Source organism: Cygnus atratus, chromosome 1 (genome assembly GCF_013377495.2).
Source record: "Cygnus atratus isolate AKBS03 ecotype Queensland, Australia chromosome 1, CAtr_DNAZoo_HiC_assembly, whole genome shotgun sequence".
NCBI classification, from domain to species: Eukaryota; Metazoa; Chordata; class Aves; order Anseriformes; family Anatidae; genus Cygnus; species Cygnus atratus.
The window spans coordinates 190,026,383-190,051,416 of record NC_066362.1 but is presented as its reverse complement, the minus strand read 5'-3'; the positions used below and the strand labels follow the sequence as shown (position 1 = coordinate 190,051,416).

General features: G+C 39.3%; 1 protein-coding gene across 1 annotated transcript in view; it reads right to left on the bottom strand.

Moving 5' to 3' along the window:
- XPO4 (exportin 4) overlaps positions 1 to 25,034 on the bottom strand; it is an 82,272-nt gene that overhangs the window by 31,955 nt on the left and 25,283 nt on the right. The window contains exons 3-7 of the mRNA XM_035542719.2: positions 23,542 to 23,683; positions 23,145 to 23,283; positions 10,898 to 11,014; positions 10,008 to 10,161; positions 1,992 to 2,104 (exon numbers count right to left, since the gene is read on the bottom strand). Of these exons, the coding sequence (XP_035398612.1) occupies positions 1,992 to 2,104; positions 10,008 to 10,161; positions 10,898 to 11,014; positions 23,145 to 23,283; positions 23,542 to 23,683 (665 nt within the window). The remainder of the gene's footprint in view (positions 1 to 1,991; positions 2,105 to 10,007; positions 10,162 to 10,897; positions 11,015 to 23,144; positions 23,284 to 23,541; positions 23,684 to 25,034) is intronic.

Below are 25,034 nucleotides of genomic sequence, written 5' to 3'. Positions count from 1 at the left end.
AACAAGTTCAATCAAGATTATATAGATGCTTCTTTAGCAGAGGTAAACACTGAAGACATATACAAAAATGAATGCATCACTTCCTTGGCAACACCCTTACATTATACATGGCCAAGTCATCTTCTTTCATTTCTGCGCTGTGTTACATCACTACTGCTGCTGCTAAGACCTTCTAGATTCAAATCTGCTAATATTGCCAGTAGACATATTCTCACAATTCATACTACAATTATCAACTACGGATTTTTAAGTATTTTCTTACGCTCACACCTTCTGTTTTTTCATGTAAGTTTTACTGAAAAATACAGGGTAGCTTTTTCCTCCACATGCAATTTACTTAAATTATATCATAAAAGTACAGTTAAGACAGTCTGACCACTTCCCTGTGGCATTTTATCTTCAGCTTCACCTAACTCATAACCAGTTGGATTAGCTGCATGGTTAACCTCTGAAAGATTAAACTGCCAGGAGAAACAAGCCCTGAAACAGAAATAAATATCCCTTCTAATATGCATTCCACACTTGGTTGAGATTTCAAGTGAAGGCTTCCTCTTTAACATGGCAGTCTTGCCAAGTTTTGCAAGGTTATTAAAATTTCTTAGATCAGTTATATGAATATGAACGACCACCATTCACTTACATTACTTCAAATAGCAAGCTAATACCACCAGCCTCAACCATTGCGAATCAGGAATCTAAAACCAAAACTGACAGCACACTGCCCTGGCTAGCCTTCATTCAAAAATAATCAAATATAGGCCTGCTTTGGTTGCCATTATTTAAAATGCAAATGCATTACAAAAATTTTGCATGTTATTGAAAACAATATCCTCGTCACAAATAAGTAGTCTTGTAAACCAGCCAAAGAGAGAGATTTAACTCAGATAACTTCATACTTTTAAACAAGGAAGGGTTAATACGTAAGCCAAAAAGTTATTTGCATGTGGAGGTTCACAGCTGACAGTAGCAACTGTCTGGATAGTCTAGACAGCTGTTCAGATTGTGTGTAGCTGCTAAGAGGTCTGCCAGTGATTTTTTCACCTTTTCAAAACTGCTGGAACAGATAAAACTTTCAGTTAAAAAAATAATAACTTGTAAAAAAAAAAATCCTACAAGGTATAGACATGTATCCAAACACATATCTGACAACTCTCAAGCACTGGAGATTTCCATTTGCTTGGTCTGAAAACAACTTTGTCCCAGCTTTGAACACATTATTTCTTTGCTTTGCAAAAATGAAATAGCATGAGAATGATGAATTCTCAGGTCCCAAGAGATTTAAGATAACAAAATATCATAGTAAACTAATTTATAAACCAATAATGTTGCTGCTGCAGCATTTCCTGGCAGAACAAAGACTACCAACTTTCCCCCCCAACAGTGGTGGAAAGTAACATTACTTTTATCCAGACCTCTTTTTAAATCACAGGAAGTGAATATTACATTCCCCCCTCCCCATTCTCTCTCTTCCCCATCACTCCTAACTTCACCTATCTCAATTTAACTTGCTTTGATTCACTTTGTGCTGCGGAAAGAGATGCAAAATTTCATATGCTGGAACTGGCTAGAAAATGGCAATTACATTACTTATTTTTAGCTGTTCTGTTGAGCAAATGCTCTAAGATCAGCAAAAAAATACTGTTCATTTGAGAGCTGTTACACCTTATCTGAAAGGCATAGTCTAACCACTGCTCACAATGCTTGGTTTCATTTGATGAATACATGTTCAAAAGTACTAAACAGAACAAAGCTTAGATAACCATACACTTTTTTCCTTAGTTAATGGTTACCAGTTTAAGGCAATTTACAGGCAAAACACATATCTGTTAACCTAAGAAAAACAATACTTTGTTTGCTTTGACAAACCAGCTGAAGTTAACACAATCAGTCCTACCTGATGCAAAAGGAAGGATCCAAGAGTAAGGTTTAAAAACAGGCAGGAGCTGCTTTCCCTGTGGTCTGGACTATGAAAGTTGAAGAATGAAACTTACTGTAAAGAAAAGCTCCATAACTCTGCTGTCCAGGAGGGTCTCACGCCAGGATTCTGTTGGCTTTAGCATCACATTTTGTGAGGATTCAAACATAGCTATATAATGTCTGCCCAGTTATCTGGTGTCAAGGTCAACAATAACATTCCTACTTGGCTTTAAAAAAATCCTAGATACAACAGGATCCATTCAGAAAGAATGTAATGGAAACAAACTTTAAGCCTCTTCACATACACAGCATAATTCATGCATGAGGCCAAGGAATAAAAGGTATTAAGTATTGAAAAAAAGAATGCTCCAGGAATGTTAGATAAGAGTTTGATCATAATTATGAGACATACCATAGTGATACGATCACTTTGATAACCAGGGTGTCTAATGTGACACAGCGAGAAGGGAAAAAAGCAACCGCAATTAACAGGTGTTAAAATTTATGCAAAATGGGAAATCATTTTCTAAAAAATTTTCCTGGCAGCTTTTAAAAAGGCCTTAGGATAGCTAAAGATAGCCCATTGAAATCTATATCCTATTTTTCTAAATAGCCAAATATGCATCACAGAATGCAGATATGTTAGCCCCGCATTAATGGACATTTTTTATCATGCTGTGAAGAACAAAAGCGTAAGGCACCACAAGGCATTGTCATATTAAACATATGCTTGTAAAAAACCCACAGTAAAAAGCACACACAATAAAACCACGCCTTCCCTGCACTCATTTCAGTTATTACCATATCTTTTGGCATAATTTAGTTTTTATGAAATTCTGCCAGTGCAGAAAAATAACAAATACATTTACATTCTTGTCAGTCTGATCACAGAGTAGCATTTATCAGATTTTTGAAAGTGCTTCCTACTGTGACCCCCCTCAATCCAAATAGCAGTAAAACTGCTTCAACACAGTTATGATTTCATTTGTCTTTTTAAAACCTTTCACTGCTCCCTCTGAACCCTTTGTATCCCAGCCATCAGAATAAGCAACAGCATGCTCAACTGCATATAATCTACTCATCAGTAAACTACAAAAGTTAATACTGTTCATTAAGTTTTCAGGTATTATAAAAAAAAAAAGTTTATCCAAAAAAAATTGTATACTCCCAAATAAAAATAAATTTTATAACAGTACCATTCAGGAAAGCAGATCCCTTGAAATCTGATGGGATTTGTTTAAGAGAACAATGTATAAAGCAAACATCTATTTTAATATGAAGGATTGTTGTGCAAGGCAGGAGACACAATTCTGTTTTATTTACACTTGCCCTCTGAGTTCTGCCAAACACAGAAAATCACAGTAACACTGCGCAGAACAGTTTCAAAAAAGCCACTTTTTCCACGGCACAGCACCAAGTGGAAATTCACTGATGGTATGTGCCCAGAGCTGCATTCAGCACATTACAATGCACGAGAACAATCACGGATTTTCACACACGTTGAAACAAAACCAGTTTCACGATTCTCAAAACTATCAGTGTGTGTTGAACACTATCAGATTTGCAATATTTTAGACACTGAAAAAAATTAAAAAAAAAATCAAAAACAGATAATTCTCTATTTTACTTTCATCTGAAATACAAATGTCATTTAGGTGATCGAAAACACTTCAATTCTTCCAGATAAAAATAAAATACAGGCATGAAATTATCACATGCATCCTTTATCAGAATAATATTACAAATTAAGACTAATGTAATCAGTGCTGGTGCATTAAGTTATGCTTTTTTTCCTTCTCATTTATAATATTCTAAGAAGAAAAAAACATTTTAAAATTGTTTATTTTCAAGAGGGTTCTTTGCCTTAACTCTCTTGTAAAAGACTGGCATCCTTACCGAAGAAAGACTACAGATACATTATCAGTCTCTGAAAATCAATTTGCTCTCCACTAGCTTGAGTTTACGGAGGGGACGAGCTACATAACACTTTTCACGTGGAATGGAAGAAGGGCCGCTTTGCTGTCACTATTTTAACAAGCCCCAGTATTTAGTGGCCCTATCCTGTTATTTTTAGTGCCGTTTCTCACGCTAACGGACTGATGACATATCTGACAGACTTGTAGGTAAAATATCTGTTCATTAAACAATACAAATAATGGCTGCAGCTATTACAGAGATTTTACAGCCATTTTCTGTCCCACACCAGGTGAATGCAGACATTAGTGTAAGCTGGGTGTGGAGATGCGTGCTGCCATGAAACATCTGAACTTCTGCCCTATTAGCAGCAGCCCAGTTGTGCCAAACCTGAAAAAATGGCACTAAATTACCTACTACAGGGGTGTATACAGGACAAATGCAGTCTTCAGCATCAAAACACGCAACAACATGAACGAATCTCTACTGTAAAGTGTAAGAGTATAACTAGATGCCTTCATGTTTCATAAAGCTCTGGTGATCCCTGATTAGTGCCTAGAGAGAAAGAGGAGAAAACACGGTTTAAGATGGATTTTCTTTTATCTTTGCCTACATTCATGTATGCAGCCGTTAGCTCTGCACTTGGTTTTGTTTAATGAACTGGAGAAATAAGAGTAATCTGTCTTAAAAATATTAACTTCTAATTTTTAAAGTATAATTTGGAAAAAAGTTCTCTGTGATTCTTGGAGGAAAATACTAAAAAAAAGAAAAAAGATAAACAAATGTGTAATTTTCTTCCCATTCTTTGCCTCTCTTCCAGGATGGGTGAAGATAAATATCAAAATATTTCATATCCTAAGGCAGCCCATAGGGGGATTATAACACTTCAGGACTTACCACAAATTCTATTTTTTGCAAATGGATCCCAAGGTCGTGGTTTTGTGTGCTTTATTTTTTTTTCCCCTCCATGAGAGGGGAGGCTTGCCCTGCCACAAAGAAGGAAACAAGGAATTTAAAAATCAAAGCTAAGGCTGCACCTACCAGACTCCCATCTGCAATTTTTTCCATAGCAGTGAAGAACTCAGAAATGGACGAAAAAGTCCTGGAGTGATGAGGCCCGATTTTTTATTTTAACTTCTTTTTTTTGTTGTTAAGTTGTTTTAATCATTTTACCTTTGTTGTCTGGAATCTTTCTGGAGAGCTTTATACCAGTCTTAGACTTATACTTTACAAATAAAAATCCATTATTAAGGTAACAGCTTGGAAATCTGCCATCCAGTGTTATAATGCTAGCATACTGATTATATTTATATTTTTAAGACCTCTTCTGGCTTGCTAGTTAGTCAGCCAAGCACATGGGATGAGTCTAGGATCAACTCCAGAACTGATGCAGAAGCTTGCTGCCCCCTATGGAGAACGGTTTCACAAATCTTTATATAACTCACACTCCTAGGAAACAGATCCAGCATTCAGTTGAAGAAAGGTAGGCTTAAACATTTCATTGTTAAAAACTACTTTATGTGGGAGACACCAGATGCAGATTGTGTCTGCAAAGCAACAGGCAGAGGAGGTGTAGGAAGACCCCAGCTAACCTTAAAACCAGCCAATTCTGGAGCAGCCACCAGCGCAGCCATGCCAGCACAGAGTCTCATGTTGACCACCCAAGTGGATTAATTCTGCAGCCCCTGCTAAAATTTGCTATCCCTACTAAAATTTGCTACCACAGCTCTACATCTAACAGTAAGCAAGCTAATCACTTCAAGCCTAACTTCTGCTTAAACCACCTATGCAGAAGTGATGGCCATACAGATGCAGCCCAAGACTCACACCTTTCCACTGCCTGCCACCTAGGAAGCTGATGAATTTCTAAGCAGTAGGGATTCCAAAGTTTTTTGTTTGTTTGTTTGTTTGTTTTTACTTAAGAGGGATAAAACTGACAAAAGTAAAAGGCAACTCTTTCTTTCACACTTTCTTCAACACAGCTGTTTTAGTCGCAGTGAATTTTTCCTCATATCCCAAACAACAGCCAGGACAGTACCTCATCCCTTCATTTTTCACATGAAGACTGTAGTAAATTCAGGATAACCCCAGGCTGTTAGCAAACAGAAGACCTAAGGAAAGCAGCCCTGCTGCTGAAGGAAACCCATGTTGTCTCTCCTCAGCTCAGTCGTATCTGCAGTTGTGCAACAAATCACAGTCAGGACCTCACCCTGCTAGAAAGAAGCTCTCAACCAGGCGGTTCCCTGCTCAGTATCACGCTCCTGAGAGATGCTGGGACAGGATGCTTTTTCAGCAGTGATGCCAACTCAAATCATTCCTCAAAACAAACCTGGTGTTGTTTTTTCTGAGTACTCTGTGTTTTTCATGCACTTCCATTACGCACAACAGATGCTACCAATCTGGGTTGGACCGACTTCAAATCCTGAAAGTCTGCAGAACTGTATGGTTCGCAGGATCTCCCAGAGGTCTCTCATTCTGGCTTGAGCCATTTTCACAACAGAGATATGAAGAGCTTGTTCCTTTAAATGTATAGCTGAGGAACACCCATACTAAAACCAGAATTCCGATCAGACAAAAGCTTCAGTCAGTTCATACAATTGCCATTGCACCATTAATTTTGATGGAATGGCAGCGATGCGTATTAGAGGAGTGCATCCCATCAGGGTTACGTAACCTGTATTTTAAATCCAATCCCTTATTCTACAGTCACCTGAAAACTTGCCAGCTTGCCTCCTAGCAAGAAGAGGCACCAAATCCAAAACAAAAACTAAAGTTAAAGTTCCTGTTTATTCGTGTACTATTAGTGCTCTCTACAAAAAGCTGTAAAAACCCGTACCTTTATGAATAAAATAAGGGATAAATAGTTCTATAACAACTCCTAATGACAGATAAGGAACACCTTTTTGTAGATGGGAGATAGCAGGACAAAGGCCTGATTAAAAACTTCTGCATTCGTGGGCATTCATCCAAAGTCTATTAGAATGCAGCTGCCAAGAACAGATAAATCCCAAAGTCAAGAAGTGGTAAGAAACACCTCTGGAGGTAAAAGAATCTGATTACGTCCTGACTCCGTAGGACAGATTATACATCCATGTCAAAGTGCATTAGGGTCCAGCAACACTGAATTCCTTAACTGGGGTCTTTGGACACTCCTAATGTACTAGGAGTGGGATCCTTGAAGGCACTCTTATAAAGGAGAGGGCTGTATCTCTTATTACCCATCATTTGCTTGCACTTCCTTAACTATTCAAAACATTCATTGAAGAAAAGATTCAGTTTAAAACCAATTCCATCCAAGTAACCAATATCTAACTGTGCTGTGACAGCACTGAAAAAAGAAACCCTACAGAAGCCAGCATGCCACAACTGACTGCCATACGTTCTTAGTGCAAAATAGGAATTCTATGCTATTGTCCTTTCCAACAGTACTGCCAAAAATCCCCGAAGCATCTGCAAACATCAGGTGAACTAATGCCTAGAGGTAACAGATGAAAACAACACTAGACGATTGCCTGTGTGCTAGAAAATGAAATGGAAGAAACTGCACGTGACTGAGAGGAAGCCTCCTAAGTCATCATGCCTTACTACTGCAGTAAGACACTCAATAATTACTGAGTTCCAGCTTAAGAGCAGGTTGGTGTCAGCCTCTCTTCTTTCACTGTTCAACAAGGTGGCTACTCCAGAATGCATCTTTTATGCCAGCTCTTCTTGCTGGTAATAAACAATTTATATTTACTACAACTCTTCTAATAGCTGGCAGCACTGCCTAAGACTGCGTTTAACAATGCAACACATACCGAGTTATCCTGTAACAGCACTTCTCACTTCTCGAGAAGTCATATTTTGATGTAATTCTTGCAATTTAGTGATGTAAATGCTGTGCCTCAGTGAAAAATCACTAAGTCACTGAAAAGCACATATTTATGCTGCTTTTTTGTAGGGGGCAGGGGGCACAGAATACCAGAATCCTGCTAAAGATTATGTACAGATACTGCAGATTACTGCTATGCTGCAAGGAATACTGAGAATCAATTATCTTGTCGGGAATATCAACTAAAGGAAAAAATATATATACGCATATGTGGATACTATGGATCATTTTACTCCATGCTTTAGGTATTAAATTTATGCCCATTGCTTTGGCATGCGTACTGCCAAGATTTGGAAAGAGGATACCAACTGATCAATTGGCATTCCTATGTTCTTGTGTAATGTGCTACCTATGTAGAAACTGCAGCCAAGTTAAGCTTCACTGTCCAGGAACTAACAATCATCAGCTACATCAACATGTGGCTGTCACCCTAACAGCTACTGAATCTTAGTTAAGACCCACTTTTCTCAAAAGTGATTAAAGCCATTCCAAGTTCTGTGAAAACAGGTTGCTAAATAGAGGAGGGAGAGCACAACCAGTGTCATAATTCTTACAGCAAAATGAAATGCCCAACGGCAGAAAACAAGATGATATAATGTAGAACCTAAGTTATAAAAAGATGTAAAATAGAACCACATAAGAGCACTTGTGGTGGTTCAAACTAAAGGTCTATCTACACCAGAAGTGGCCAGAATTTAACAGCAATAGTATCTCAAGTAGGCCAAGTAGCAGAAAACTGTTAATCTCAAATAGCGATATGCCTTGCTTAGCTATTACAATTAACACTTATTTACAAATACATATAGATTGGATCACTTCTAATTATATACAGGTGTAAACAAAAGCTGCAACTCTCAAGGCCTGAATAAATTTCTACCAACATCTTGCTTGTATTTAACTAGACCCACCATTGCAAACCTTAAGGTTAGGATAAAGTGTTCATGAAAAAGCTAGAGTTTTCACTTTCAAACTGTAACATCATCGGTATTTGTGATGGTGTACATCAGAGGTTTGCATTAGGCAAGACTAAAAATCAGAGGAAATGACCTCCACCCACCACTACACAACACAAAGGCATTTCCTTTCTATCTACAGTGACTGCTTTAAAAATCGAAAGTGTTCACACATTATTTGAATTCTCACAAATCCCAAATTCTCTTTTGAAAACTTTTATAAGATGCAATAATTTGATTCCAGTCTCAGTCTTGTAAGCACACACACTAAATTCCTCTCTGGCCCCTTGCCAAACCACCTCAGTGGTTAATAGGCGTGGAATATTTACTTTTCATCCATGGCACTTTCCAAAAAGACAATATCTGGCATTCTACTTTACAGATGTGAACCAAAGAACATCCGCTTTCACTTCTGCTGCTCATTACATAATGAACAAAGACAATATAGAAACACACACATGCTGCCTTCTGATTGTCAAACTCAAATAAAATCCTATATAGAGGGTTTGAAGGCAACACCAAGATTGCTGCAGTATGTGTAACAGTAGCAAATTATTCAGACAGTTTTAAGAAAAAAGCTTATAAAGCAGCTTAACAGGTTGGCTCTGGGTAAGTTTGCTCAGTATCTTAAAGTTGGTGTAGCTATTAAGAGTCATCGTAACGCTGTACCCTGTATTTCTACCATATTCTCCTGGCCCATTTTTCACCTCTCTTCTTCCCTCCCTCACCAAGACTCACTCTCTCTTTCTGATTCTTCATTATATTCCCGTTTCTTCCTCTGCTTACCATCTCTACATTTCCCTGGACATTCATAACCACCACACACCACAAAAATATGAAAAGGGAAGCAACAGCACCAGTATATTGGCAAACAACAAAAAAATGAGATTCCATCTCTTCTCTTTTACTGGGGGAATCCTTTGAGCATGCACATCTTGAAATGACAGGGCATTCACCTACCCACTTCTCATCTCTGAGAGCAAAAAGAAAGACCAGACCTCTGCATAAAAATTAAACAGAGCTTACTTAGATCTCTTCACCATTTGGTTCTGCACTAAAGTAGTTTGTTACACTTTCCCCATCCCTTGCTACAACCAGGAGGATCATCAGCTCTGAACTGGAAGCTGCTCTGCTGAACTAACTTTGCCTTTTATATAAAATACTTTAATGAAAAGTAACAGCAGCTTCTTCATATAAGTACCTCTTAAGCAAACACAGGAGTGAAAAAAAAAAACAAATCAAGGACTAAATATAAGACTTTAATTTACATTTTTCTCTCCTCACATTTACTTATCACCCATCAGAGGTGATCCAAGTCAGTTGAAATGAAGGGCCTGACATTAAAAGGATATAATTTGGAGGAAGGAAGTTCCAGCTTAAGACCTGATTGGCTAGTGCAAGATAACGCTGAAACACTGAAGACATCTGAGCATTGAGGTTTTCACGTCTGCTGAATTCCTGAAGTACCTCTACTGTGAGCATGAAGATCTGCCGCAGATCATCCTCCTATAGTCAGGACGAACACAACATATTAACAGAGTCTCTCAGTCATTTTTGTGTTCACCCAAGTTTTCATTAAAAAGCAGAAAATATTCCAAAGTTGACAGTGAGAACCCCCATCTTATTTGCCAAAACTAATGCAACATGTTGGTAAATAATAATAAAAATATTTATGTAAGTTTAGTCATTAAAGGAAAAACTTAACAATATCTTTTTAACAACTGGTGGAGTAGGGGTGTGGTCTTTGGCATAAAAAAAAGTTGGTAAATTGTTCCACAACAGTCAGAGCTTAAAGCAATGCCTTCACAAAAACATTTCTGCCTGGCCAAACAATACATCTGAGACAACCAGACTACACCATCTGCAATAATATTTTTAAATACATAGCTCTCCTTGGCTTTAAACCAAAGCTATATTTAAGACTATCATTGTTCCACAGAGTATTCGTTTTGTTTGCAATTGGTAGCCAAGGAATTAAAGAGCCCAACCGTGTAAAGATCTGTAGCTCTACATTCATAAAATGGGCAAAGAGATGGCACTTTTTTGATACAAGTATTTAAAAAATACGTTATCAATTTTCCTAAGGTAGCCAATATCTGTATTTATAATATATATTAGTCCAATTAAATGCTGTCAAGCATACACTGTAACTGAATGCACCTAGTGCAAGAAAGTACTTCTGCTTCTTAATATATAGATTTTAGAAACACAGGTAGCATATATTGATACAGAACTAGTTTACCTGAAATATACGTTTACAGTTACCATGGAACTCCATGCTTAGTCCAATGTTGCTGGTTTTACTTGAACTTGAGAATTCGCTCAACAACGCCGTTAAAATGGAACAGGCCAAAGTTTGCTATAAAAAAAATAAGGGGGAATAATATAACTAAAAGATGTCCGACAACATAACACCACCTACATTGTCCTTAAGTTACTTTATTAGCATATTTCTCCAGCTATTAGTTCAGTTTCCTCTAACACAAATTAGAACAACTCAAACTTTCAGGATTACAGATGCTTGGGTGAGCCATCTCTGAAATCATCCAAGCTCCACCCTTACACAAAAAATTCAAGTATCTGAGCAGCATAAAAAACTAGCACCTGTACAATCAGCTCTACAAAATGGAAACAAACACCGCAATCCATTTGCCAGCCTGTTAATTTTCTCTCCCCATGCACGTGGTTTTACAGGTACTAGGATCAGGGAAGATTCAGTTTATACTTTTTTTCTACCCATCTAACAGTTCAGATCACTCTGAAGTTTATTTTGGCACTTCTTTGCATTTGCTACACTTACCGTGTTGGTATTTGATCATGATTGAACATATACCACAGAAAGTGATAAAAGCTAGTCAAAAACAGCACCTGCAATGCACCCTCTTTTCCCTCTCCCTCATCAAAAAAGGGGAGGAATATGCAGAAAGCTCTGATGCTTAAAAGCTTTTAGATACTCTCCTCCAAAGCACAAGATCCACAAGCCTCAGAAAGAACCTTGAAAGCTACTCTTTTGGAATGGTGTCCCTGAAGCAATATAAAAACGGGTGAGGAAAAAAAACATTAATTTTAGAGAAACAGATACACGAAGATTATATGTTTAAGTATCATCTTCATTCTCAAAATTTAAGGTAAGGTAAATCAAATGCTTATGATAAAACACAATTTAAAAGCCAACTTTTCTTTATGAAACTTTTCCAGCCATAGTTGCTATTTTTGAAATAAAAAAGGCTTTTTTTCCTGATGCCAAAGTCCAGTAGCCATCATCACCAGTTTTAATAAATTTCTGTAACTGAACGCTAAACACAGAAGAAAGCTAATGCTGTATAACAGGGATGTAAAAAGTACTTCAGAAGCGTGCCATATACTAATGTAATAAACACAATAGAAACTATATACCAACGAAATGAAAACACTTTTTGTTAGACAGACTCTTAACAAAAAACTTGAAGATCACTGGCTATACTCCTAGACCGTTCGGAGCCAAGGTGCCAGGGATGGACAGAGGGATAGGAATTGTTAAAGGGTCATGCATGCCAGCAAGTGTCCAGGGGTTAAACAGAAATATGCACACTACCTCTGAACACCCGAAAGATTAAAGTGGAGATGATACTATTTATGCAAGCTCATACAACAGCTGAGACCAGTGCCATCCACCCACCAACTGCAACATCTTTGTTCAGAAATGCCTCTGAAGTCAGTACCTTGACCCCCCAGACAACTAGTTATCTTAGCTAGTATACACTAAATTAACATTCTTACTTGCTAAATAAGTCCCAGACAGATCAAACATAGCAGCTTCCTGATAACATATGGGTGTTCTTTTCTACTACATAATAAAGCTGTACAGCAGGCCAGCATATTGTTGATCAGTTGCTAAATCTAAATTTTCCCATTTTAAGGAAATAACTATTTATTTCAAGAAGGCTATTTCAAGTAGACTATTTCTCTAGTCACTCATGATAAAAGCAACAGTTTGCCAGTGAAAAGCACCACACTTTAATTTGCTCCACCAGAAATGCAATTTTGTCAGTTCTATACATGATTCAGAGTACTCCTAACTAGCTCAAACACTTCAGTATTTTATTTCCAAATTTCCATGTAAGCTATTTCTGCAACGAACTATTATTTAAATTTGCAGGAAGTCCAGATTTGAGCTGATATAAAAATTCAGGCTAACACCGAGTTTCAAGTCCAACATTAAGAGTTCCATATGAAAAGAATTAATCTGATAAAAAGAAAAACAAACAACCAGACACAAAAACACAACCCACCCCCTCTACCCCCCCAAAAAAAGAGAAAGAAAAACAGTGAAGTTAAGCTCTAGAACAACACTTCGGATAAGAATACATGTTTTTAAAGGAATAATGGAGAAGTTTCCAGAGAATACTGCCCAGTTCCATTCTGTGCCAGGAGATGCAGACATCTCACAAGGTTCTCTAAATACTTTAATAGAGACTTGAATTTATACTGGAATTACAAATGCACTGATACATCACTACGTCTCAGAGCTGAAAAGTAAGGGCACCACTAGTTGAAATCACAGATCCCCAGAGTTTGATGCTCCACGATTACCACCCGGTATCAGTGGTTGTGCTGCTAAAACTGCTTCACCGTGTGGAGATCTCCTCAACACGCTGCCATTCGGAGCAGCACGGGACAAGCAGGGCAGTGATGCAGACCACCCATCCCTGGCAGCCGGTTGCCAATTACTAGAAAAATAAGTGGGTTAGAACGACAGATAAGGAGCAAATGGCAAAATTATGTGTTCCCACTGTGACTAGAAATATTTAGTATCAGCTGAAATTGACATCTTCTCCTTTCATTCTCTCTCCGTTGTTTATACAGTATGTAACCATGTAGCCTTTCTGTTCAAGCAGTAACATGTTAAAGCATGAAAAAAATGGCATCCTGGATGTTTTTTAGGCTTTCCTCCTGGTTTCAAGGCAAAATTTAAAAGGAAGGATAAATTTTAGGATTCATGATGAAGAAAACTCCTCAAAGACGTAAGAGCAGTGGCTCCTTGAACTACAAAAAAAAAAAGCTGTTTCTGAGGGATCCTGCTTCGAGCCTGATGCAAAAGTTGGAGACATGACCACTGATTTCAGCAACAGGTATTTCAGGTAGTTCTGACCTCGGTAACTGCTCTGAGCACGGAAGGAGGAAAAGAAGCACGTTACTGGAGATCTTCACACTTTATTCCTTCCAGCAGCCTCGCTCACAGCAAACACCAGGACACACTGCAGCCCTCCATCCTCCTTCCCTCCCCAAAACTTCTCCCTCCCGCTGCTTTCCCAGCACCCCACCACCTCCTTCCCTGTGGTATTTTGCTTCCTGGCGTGCAAATCCTGCCTCATCCCAAGGGTGCTGTGGGCATGAGGGGCACATGTGTGCCCTTGTGTCGCTACCTGCCCCTGCCCCTTTCACCTGTGAGGAGCTGTAAGCATGCCTGGATACCCAGGTCACCAGAGCAGCAGCAGCAGGCCAGAGGAAAGATTGTGGCCTAAAATTTAAAATCTACCTCAACAACAGGCAGAGGAGACTGCCAGACAATGGCTTTCTAGAAGGAAGAAAGTTTACACAGTTTACAGGCAAGAGCAGAGGGACTGAAATTACTCTTTGCGAAGAGTAATTTCACTATAGGTTAGTAAGTAAAATTTTGAAATACACTTTTTGAATTTACACATTTGGTACGTACACATTTGGCATGACGACAAAAAATCTCGACACAATTTGCTATGGTATTAGAAGAAAGATTTCAAAAACCTGAAAAGCGACACAAATTCATAGAAACACAGTTGTGCTCCGTGAAATAAAACCGCTTCCTTTAACAAAATGAAATTGAATACGCTTAACACATGCGAAGTATTAGATTTTTTAAAGGTTTTCTGCCATGCCACTGAAGAGATGAACAATCCAATTTAATAATACCATACAGTAATAAGTAGAAAATGCACGTGATGCCGGGCATCATATTAAAAGTCAGCTCTGAGTGTCTATTGCCCAGTAATGCCATTAACTTCATACCAGTAAGAGTACACCTCTGAACGTGGCTTGACTCACTTGCTAGCGATTTCACTAGTTCTGCCACAAGTACATGCCCAAACAATAACCCCATCTAACAAAATAAAATACCTCTCTTGTCAAGAGCGGACTGCCTCTGAGAATAGCTTGGCACTCTCCCCAGTTAGCTTTATTACCAGGAATAAACTTTATGAAAGATCGCTATACATAAAATAGACTCTCAGCTGCTCAAACAGAAGATCAATGGGACTTGTGATAAGAGATTAACTTGGCAATCAGACACCCAGTAGTGACATCGTTTTAGTGGGTTTCTTTTTAAATAAAACACAGACACTACAGGAGGGCCATGCACCATTTTAACAGCAAACATTTATTCATAGTTCATAAAACTCAGATGCATTAGGAAAATGCAACTTATTCCTGCAAGTGGAATGTCCCCTATAACAAAAGTTAAAGCCATAATGTTTGAAGGGATTTCACACTTGTGCCTGGACTGCCCATGGAATAAGTGAACTGCTTCATTTGAGGGTAGTTAGGTTACAAAGCATCTGAAAGGAAGAAGAGTTCAAATGCGGCTTAGGAAAAAATGGACATGTGGTACACCAGCTCCGAGGCAGAAAAGCCAACAGACAAAGCAGAAAACTACACCACCAAAAATGCTTCCCCTGTTCTGAAATTCAGGCTGTCAAGAGGCTTGATTTGATCATTCATTTCTCTACAGTAAAATGAACTATCGAGCAACTGCCCCACATTCCCACATACTATGCAATGTCATTCATACCTACAGAAAAAGGGAGCAAATATATTTAAAAGACTACAGATCTCACTTATTTGCAGAGCAAATAAGATCTACTCTGTTACATTAAATCATTGCCTGCCTGAATGTGTACTTATAGGACTTCGTCTCAACTCTTTTAACACAAACTTACTGAAACCAAAGGGAAACACCAAGAAGCATTTAACAACATCCCTAAATCAGCTAGTTTTAACTTGTGTGAAAGCAGGAAGAGGAGGACAGTAGATCTACTCAGAGGCAAAATTTGCTGTGCTGTTTGTAGGTGATAGAATTCTGTGGTGAGAATACATCAAAAGCAGTTTTACCAAAGAAATTGTTTAAAGCAAGGCTTCCTTTATAAAGGAGGTAACAGGCTTCTTCCCTAACTTCCCTGAACAAGCGCAGCTGTATATCCTAACATTTTCAGAGAACATAAATCCCCAAAACATAAGCCGCATCTCCAAATGCAAAGGTAACAGTTAACAGGATGGCGACAAGACCAAAAGAAATACAATTGTGTGCACAGAGTAACTGGGGACACTCCAGATTTTCAACACGTAACAGGATTGCAACAGGGAAATTAAGAAAAAAAAAGCCAACAACCAACACACCAGGAGCTGAAGAAGAGCTGAAGTAGTAGCTCCCAAACAAACAGCAAACCAATGGAATATATTCTGAATATAGGCAAGCACCAGAAGAACCCAGTGGACTTCATCTATTTTATCCTTCCCAAATGAGCCAACTGGTGGAAAAAGAAGCTGTGGAGCAGGGACTGGACGATAGGAATAGGACCCACAGCTGCAGATTTGTGCTGTCAGCAGTAACGGACTGGCTGGGCAGAGCACCCCTTTCCTCCCCACTCCTTCTCCACCACGACAGATGAGCGGCTCTGGGTTAACGTGCCGTGCCTACAGCAACACAGGCAGTGAGACCACACTTCTGCTTCTCGGGGGAAACCTGGACTAACCATGCAAGGCAACCCCCAAAACTAAGCTGAGAAAGAGGAAACCAATTCCCCTGCAAATCACTGGGGGCCACAGGAAGATGATCTTGTGGCATGTGAAATATGCGCACTTTGGCCAAAGGGAGAAGAGAAGTAGCAGCTCCTAATGATTGCTGAAGAGGTCGGTCCAGGCTGAGTTTGCTCAAGCTTGGGGTGCAAAACGTCCTTTTCTCTGTTTCTCTGGAGACAGAAGATTTGAAGCAGAAACCAGGAGGTGGGAAAAAAGTAACCTTGTAAAAAAAAAAAGTGAAGGTCTGAAAGCCATTTATCTAGAGGTAACATATCCTTCCTCCAGGTTCTTGCCTGAAAAGCACCAGCTGGATCTTCTCTCCTACGGTAGTTGCATGAACAGATCCAAGACCCTCAATTAAATTCAAAATATCAAATAGTAAGACTAACCATGCGGCTTGCCATCAGTATAACCCAGCGTTAGAATTAGAGGATGATGTATATTTATTTTTGGCAGGTCATGCTCCTGGCAAGTGCTCTTTGGCAGGCAGGAGTCCGTTCTCTCTCTACTTTTCCCAGTACTCATTCCTGGCCTTGGCCCCCTGTGCCTGCCATACTGTCAAGATGTGCCAAATGACCTGTGCTACATGGCTGTGCTCCAGAGCAGATCTGCTTTAAAAAAAAAAAAAAAAAAAAAAAAGGGCTAGGAGGGAGAAACCTGGTTGTTTTTACGTTCAGTAATAAACTGTCTGCCTATGTATGTCTTCAGAAAGGTAGTGCCCCTGAGAGGGAATAAAGACCAAGCAGACAGGGTCAATAAGCTTCTTAAAGAGGCTCTTCTCCTGAAGCCTGCTTATTTGCATGTCACCACAGTACTAAAAGAAATAAATATATAGTTATAACACATGGAAAGGTATTGTTTCTTCCTTACCACTGAATCTACATCCAAGGGCCTCCACATCTGCACATCTCATGAGATGGCCAAATTGAGGAAATAGAGCCTTGGAAACCATACACAGAACAGGGAGCACACAGCTCTCCTCTGGATCATGGCTCCTCACTTTCCAACCCTGTCTTTGAAACCGTAGCCCTATTGTAAATGATAATACTGGGAGCTGTGAATTTGTAATATTAAAGTTATTAAGCAACTAAGCTGGAGTATTGTATTTTATCTCTGACAAAATAGGCTTTCTTTCAAAACAGAAATCTGAAAGCTTTAAAAAGCACCCTGGTTAATACAAGCATTGAAAAATACTTGTATTTTAAAGTTCTTCTGCAGTTTCAACCCTGCACTTGGAGTAGTTTTTGGATCCCTAGAATTCCCCAAACTATCTTTAACACCTGAGCTTAGGCCTTTATAGGCCACTTGTGAAAATGAAGGAAACAACTTAAATATCCTCATTTACCATCGGTTTTTTAAACTCAGTATGTTTCAAGGGCAGTAAGGTGCACAGGAAAAGGTAGTCATTTTTTTGGACCAGAACATATAGCTGAGGGTAGAGACAAGGCATGTGTGTGAGGGGGAAATAACATAAAAGGTTTTGTCAAAATTCTCAAAATGTAAAAGTCGAGAGAGCCTCTCCAACTCTTACACTACCACATTAGACAGCAACAGCTAGACAGGGATCAGAGTAAAATTCTTCTTAAAGAACAGAAATAAGGCCCATAAATGCTACATAAACATAACTAGTCATCTAGTCAGCCATTGTTATTGACAGATTAGTTGCACAGAACCACAGAATGTTTGGGCTGGAAGGGACCTTGAAGACCATCTAATTCCAACCCCCCTGCCATGGGCAGGGACACCTCCCACCAGACCAGGTTGCCCAAAGCCCCATCCAGCCTGGCCTTGAACACCTCCAGGGATGGGGCATCCACAGCTTTTCTGGGCAGCCTGTGCCAGGGCCTCACCACCCTCATGGTTAAGAATTTCCTCCTTCTATCTAATGTAAACCTCCCTTTTTTTAGATTAAAACTGTTATTCCTTGTCCTATCACTCCACTCCCTGACAAAAAGTCACAGAATCATTAAGACTGGAAAAGACCTCCAAGATCATCTGGTCCAAACATCCCCGTACCACCAATATCACCCACTAAACCATGCCCAACCTTTCCTCTAAATCTTCTTTGTAGGCTCCCTTCATATACTGGAAGGCCACTATAAGGTCTCCCCAGAACCTTCTCTTCTCTAGGCTGAACGACTCCAACTTTCTGAGCCTTGAAGGGAAAGCCACATATTTCAATGAAGATAAATGCCCAGAGTTCTGATTGTTCATATTTCCCATTCTTCACATGAGATCCACATCACATTCCCAAGCAGTTTTTGGTAACCTGGAACATCTCCATCTCCTCTCTAGCCCAACTTCGAATATCAGGAAACAGACTAACATATTTGTAAATTTTAAGATAGAAGCAACTGTTAGGATCGCAGAGTTCTTCCAGCAAGTCTTGACAACCTTTTCATATACAGAAAACATAAGGGTTCAGATATGGAACTATATAGTAGGATTCATCCTACTGTATGCTTTGTAGATCCAAAAAACACTGCTTCTGAGGCTTCCCAGTCCTGTGTCAGGTCTGCAGCAGTTGGACCATGTCTGCATCCGCCTACCCGTGTTCTGGAAGAATCCACATCCTAGTGCAGACAAAGTCCATCTGATTGTGTTTGCATGCAGACTGGTTCCCGCTCCTGGGAATTGATTACCTTAGCTGCCAGGATTCCTGTCCTTCTGGCAGGAATGAAGAACAAACTAAATCAATCCTTCGGCTACGCAAAAGCACAATATTCTAACACAAATAGAAAAGGCCAAGAAACTGAAGGTATTTATAGTTGAGAACTTGGCCCACACAGTTCGTCAAAATCTGTGACAGAAAACATGTCTTTAGCATTTTCAGATTGGCTCGTGACACTGTGCCTACTGCCAGAAACTCTGTCCCCCAGAGATGAAGACTTTGAAAAGAGATGCTGAAATCGCTATTGAAGGGAGCTTACAGCCTGTCCTTGAGCGGGGTTGCTTGTGTGGACGCTCTAGGAAGAGCCAAGAAAGAACAGAAATAGAAACTCCAAAGCTAATCTTCATCCCCCCAGAGGTTTACTACCTAAAGTTGTTTATAAATTAGCAGGCAGACAGATCCTCTGTACTCTGCTTTCTCTTCTCAGACAGAGGTCTCTTCCATAGGACCCATAAAGGTCTGTACTGTGGAGAAACAACAGCAGGAGCCAATGCTCCAGGTCCAAACCCTGGCTCTAACCACACATCCTTCCTATCCCTGTAGTATTGCCTCTCCTTAACACCCTGTTATTTTCTTAACAAGTACATAGTGTTCCACTATTAACAGATTACTCAATACTAAAGCCAGCTTTTTAATCTCCTGCCCACTTTCTTCCTCTCATCACTATTCCTCTCCTTCTGATCTCTTCCAGTTTTTCATTCTCAACAGTCTTGCTCACACATCAGTTTGCGACATTATTCAACATGCCTTCAAGTTCCATCCTGAAAACACATCGATTTCTGAAGATATTTTTAACCAATGCTTGGGAAGAAAAAGGACCCAAACACAGATGACAGTAGAATCTGCATTCACTGCTGTCTTTGCACCTACATTCAGGACTTGACCCTGTCAACATGTTACTGAAAAGTCCCCAAAGGTTACGGAACTAGTACAGGTGTCTGACAGGAACTGGACAGATATTTGCAGGGAGTGGAAAAGATTAAGTACCTACTTCTTGCTTATAAAATAAAGAAGGAGCAGGTAGCTTCACAGCCCACACAGATGAGAAAACAAGCAGGAAGCAGGCAAGAGACCACTTTGCTTTTTTAAAAAGGACTCTCTCCGTTCCCGACTGCTACGTAAGTTAAGTAGCCACATCTTCAGCTTAAGCCAGCCCTTTCCTTCACATTTAGTCCCAGGTTCTTTACGTTCCTTTTCTGAATAGACCGAAAAGTGTTTTCTTTTCCCTGCTGTAGTGACAAAACACATCCTCTTTTTTCAATAGTTTCCCATCCAGTCTTTCCTTGTTACCCCAATAAGACTGATTCAGCTGTAGGGTCACCTGTAGAAAGCCACTGTCAATGGCTAAGAGCCATACCTGAAAGCTTTGAACACTTCCAAGCACAAAATGACCTGCTGCTGACCACACAGGTTATTTCTGCAGCTGCTGGACTGAACCTCAGGGGGGAAGATGCAAATGGGTGGGCAGTAGATCAGAAGAAAGTGGGGAGCAGAAGTCTGGGAAGGATGCAGAAATGGATGAGGAGGCCAGAGAGAGAACTGGGAGTCACAAAGGTGTGACAGGCTCCAGAAACTCGAGAGTATAACACTGGAGGCAAAAGCGCACAGCACATCACAGCAAGGACATGATTAAAAGAAGTTGAAAGAACCAAGACAAAGAGAGGTACTGAAGGCTGGAAAACATCCACTGATCTCTCCCAACACCCATACCCCGTCCTATCTGCCTCCCTGATTGGGGTGGCGGCCTGTTTTTGTCAATAAACAATATAAACATATCCAGCAGAGTGCAGAAATGTCCATGGTGGTACATCTTCAAATCACTGGGCCAACACTGTACCCTGGACCTTGAAAGCAGTACCACCACCTCAGCTTCATACCATATCCTGAAGCACTCTTAGTGCGGACTCCATGTCACACCAACACAACCGCACCACTGCCGCTCCACTAAGAGCCTAAGGGGCACAGCACAACACCACAGGGATGCTGATAAAAACACCCACCCGTATTTGAAAAGTTAAGTTTAAGTGGACATGTAATTTATTACCTTTTAAATTTATTACATATTTATACAAAGGCATACCCTGAACTCAGAGTTTAGCTGTAATAGGTACTGGGCTAAACCACACAATATTATTACTGCTTCTTATTGTGTCTTAAACACACCAAGTCTTGGGTCACCTGAAACTGTGCCAGCACGAGGAATTCTCTTGCAGCGAAGTCTCGGAAGACAAAACCATTTGTAAGAAGAAATCTTTATTACTATACAAAATATAGTATTTTACAACATAAAGCCCCCTGAAGTACATGGGAGCACATGTTTACTACCAGCCTGTCAAAACGTACTGTGCTTTATGGAAAACGTGTTCCAACAGCATCACATGTCACTTTTTTCTAATAAATTGTATTAGCATATTCTATAATCAAGACATTTTTAATACCCTTCCTAAAACTTGAGCATAAATACTTTGGAAAAACTACAGAGAAAGTGTTGTTTGTGAAAGGGGTGGGTAAGGGGAAACTTGGTCTCTGTACAGTGGCAGCAAGCGGCGCTTGGAGAAGAGGAGAGTAAAATCCTGCCCCTTCTCCCAGCTGGAGCTCAACTGTGATGCCCTGCGCTCTGCAGCAAGCCTGCGGCGATATACTTCCAGCTGGCAGTCTTAGCGTGCTGCACGCTGTGCTCAGCGCAGCGTGCCTGTGCATTAATGCATACACAGAATACAACTCCAGAAGCAGCACTGGGCAAGTTAACTCAGAGATGACTTCTCTGTGAACATCCAAAGTTTTGATTTACTCCCTACTTGTATCTTTTGGAAAGATCATATAAGCTACATAAGCACACACACAGAGGCATGCAAAAAGCTTTTGAAATCCTCCATTGTAACTCCATTTAAAAAATAAAACTACGTTCCCTGGAAGAAAGCACGAACTAAGCATTGTTCTTCTAAACAAATGCCCATTTCTATCCAAATTATACACAACCAAAAGGCTGAAATGTTCTCATTAAGGTAAGTAACAGTGAAAGGTTTAAAAACGTAACAGAAATTTCCATACCCTGGAGGGATCTCGGTCGTGCTCAGAGGTGACACACTATTTTTAGGACCATGACATGAGCTGCATTACTTGTAGTACACTTTGATCAAATTTTTCAGAGTTAAACATTTGCTGCTCACAACTAGCGTAACTGCTGCTCTAAGCGCACAAGAGTCAGTTCCTTCAAGGTCTGACTTTTCTGAGAAAAGCTTCAGTTAAAGATTTCAGCACAGATCTACATAATCTTTGATTTGCAATTGGTAGAAGAAAAATCACCTCTTTAATCTCTAGTTACATGCCTCTATTATGACCTATTCTAAACATATCTCCTGGCATAGCAAACGGAATTTCACTAAATGCACAGATAGATATTGGACACCTTGTTTCCACTTTGAGCTCAGTGTAGAAGGTAACACTTACCCCAGTAGTATGACATTAAATCTAGAATAAGTTTTGTATTTCCATTCCCTGTTTTCCTTCCTCACGCCCCTTTCTCTCCACCTACCCGCCTCCTGGTAGCCTATTGCGACAGCTGAGCCACAGGAGGGTGCAGCACTGCACAGATGGAAACAGGACAGTGCCATGAACCTGCCAGCTAATGGAAAATCCATTTCAGATCAAGCTGTTAAAGAAACCCACTGAAACAAACAACAACAAAAAAACCCTATCGTATTAATGGCAGGTAAAGTGGCTATTCAGAGAAGCCTAGACCCTAAAAAACATGGTATAGCGTCTACCACATACTACTACTAGTCCCAAGACATTTTTATTCAGAAATCTCAGATTTAGTAAATGATTGCTTGAATAGCTATCAACTAGCTCTATCCAGTTCTAATGGTTATCAAACAAATTGAATACTTGTTACTAATTCTCATTTTTATATAAGAAAAGTAGATTTTGTAAATCACTAAGTACACAACTTTTACACTAATATAGATTGCTTAAGTTTTGAAGGGGGAGGAGAGGGACAGAAACTTACCACAGTGGGGTTACCGCTGCTGATCAACTGGCTGACTTCATGAAAAATGCTTTTGCAGTCGATAGATTTGTCTAATGATCCCCGTTTCACTATCACCGCTACTGCTAATAGAATCTGCTCCCGAACGTACTTTTGAAGGCTGTAAACAACATTGCAAAAATAGATTTGTAAACAATTTTGGAAATCAATGCTCAAAGTTTTAAATGTAATTCTTTTTCAAACCTTGTGTATGAATACATCAAGGCAAGCTGACAACTCTATGGAAGTTAACTAAGTGTTAAGAAATTGGAAGAAAAATTACTGTTTTATTGGTCTTCCACCACTATCCTTGGAAACACAAAGATAACAAGGCTATGCAGAGTTCTACACGTTCAGCAGCATTTTTTCTTATACTTACTTAGGCCTTTGTAAGACATAAGTTAGAAGGAATGTTCGCAATGATTCGATACTAGTTTTTTCCAACAGAATCCATTCTCTTACAACTGCTTCCATTATCGCTGTAGCAGCTTGAAAAAGAACATAATCCACTTTACTAGTTTCTGTGGGGAAAAACAAAGGCAGTTTGAGTATCGAAAGACAGACGTATTTATCTTCTATATATTTCTAACAAAAAATAATGGACTTTACTATTAAATAATTATTAAACATAATTTTGTTACTATGAAAACAAAGAATGTATACTTTAAAAGAGGAAAAAAATAATCAGTAACCCAACTGAGTAAGAGACTTGGGGGAAGAAAAGCTGGCTACACCAGGAGACGGCACCCAAGATCAAGAATGAGACCACTAACACAACTGTGGAACAAAATATAGATGACAGACTTAGTCACAGTACATTAAAATATGATTAAATTGTCAGCTATGCCAAAACGAAGAGTCCTCTATCATTCGAGTGCTTGCCTTTGGAAGCAACGGTACATAGAATTACATGCATTTTATGGATGGCAATAAGAAGTAACTCACATCTACAGATAGCATTTGTGCTTAATTACCAAAGCAAAAGTTTTACTGGCTGGTGTATTTAAGGTTTTCTACACTAAGCTTAAGCTTGCATGTTTATCTTGAGGTAGTCAAAATATAACTTCTTACTGAAGTTTAGAAATCACTAGCCCTTATTATTTGAATATCTGATTACTTTGTACATACGCAGGCTAAAGAAACTAGAAAAAGATGTTACGGAAAATGGTGACTGTTTATACTACAATCTAAAGAGAAGCCCCAGAATTTGCATGTAATTCATAACATGATGATATAAAGCTACAGGGCTGTTTTGTTGGGGTTTCTTTGTTGGTTTTTCCTGTTTGTTTTGGTTTGGGGGCTTTTTTTTGATCCTTTGCTTTTAAAAATTTGAACTTAGAAATAGGAGGTAGTATTTCACTAGACAGTTTCAAAACAGTTCGAGTCTGTAGAAAACAGAAAAAGCATTCAGAAAAAGCATAGCCACAAGGTGGCAAAAACAAAATATGAAAGGTGAAATAAAATTCCAGAGCCAGAAATGGAGTTTGGGCTATGGTGCGCAACCTGCCAGGACCAGAAAAAAATGTGTTTGCTGAAGAAAGCCTCAGTCATAGGATGGTGGTCTCTAAACAACTACAAAACAAACTTTGTTCCACTGAATATACACACACAAGTCTATAATATGCGTTCCTTTATATGCAAGTTCTATACCAAGATAGCATCCGATTTGCTAGAATGTTTATAAGTAATTTAATCAGGCTTCAAAACTAAACCCTACCCAGGTAAACATGCTTAAATTAAAAACAAACCACCTTTAAATCTACTAAGCTTAATTTGAAAAACTAAGTAACCACTTAATTAAAAGATTAATGTGCATGTCCAACACATACATAAAGATGAGCCAAATTATTCCTGCACAGGAATTTTAATTCT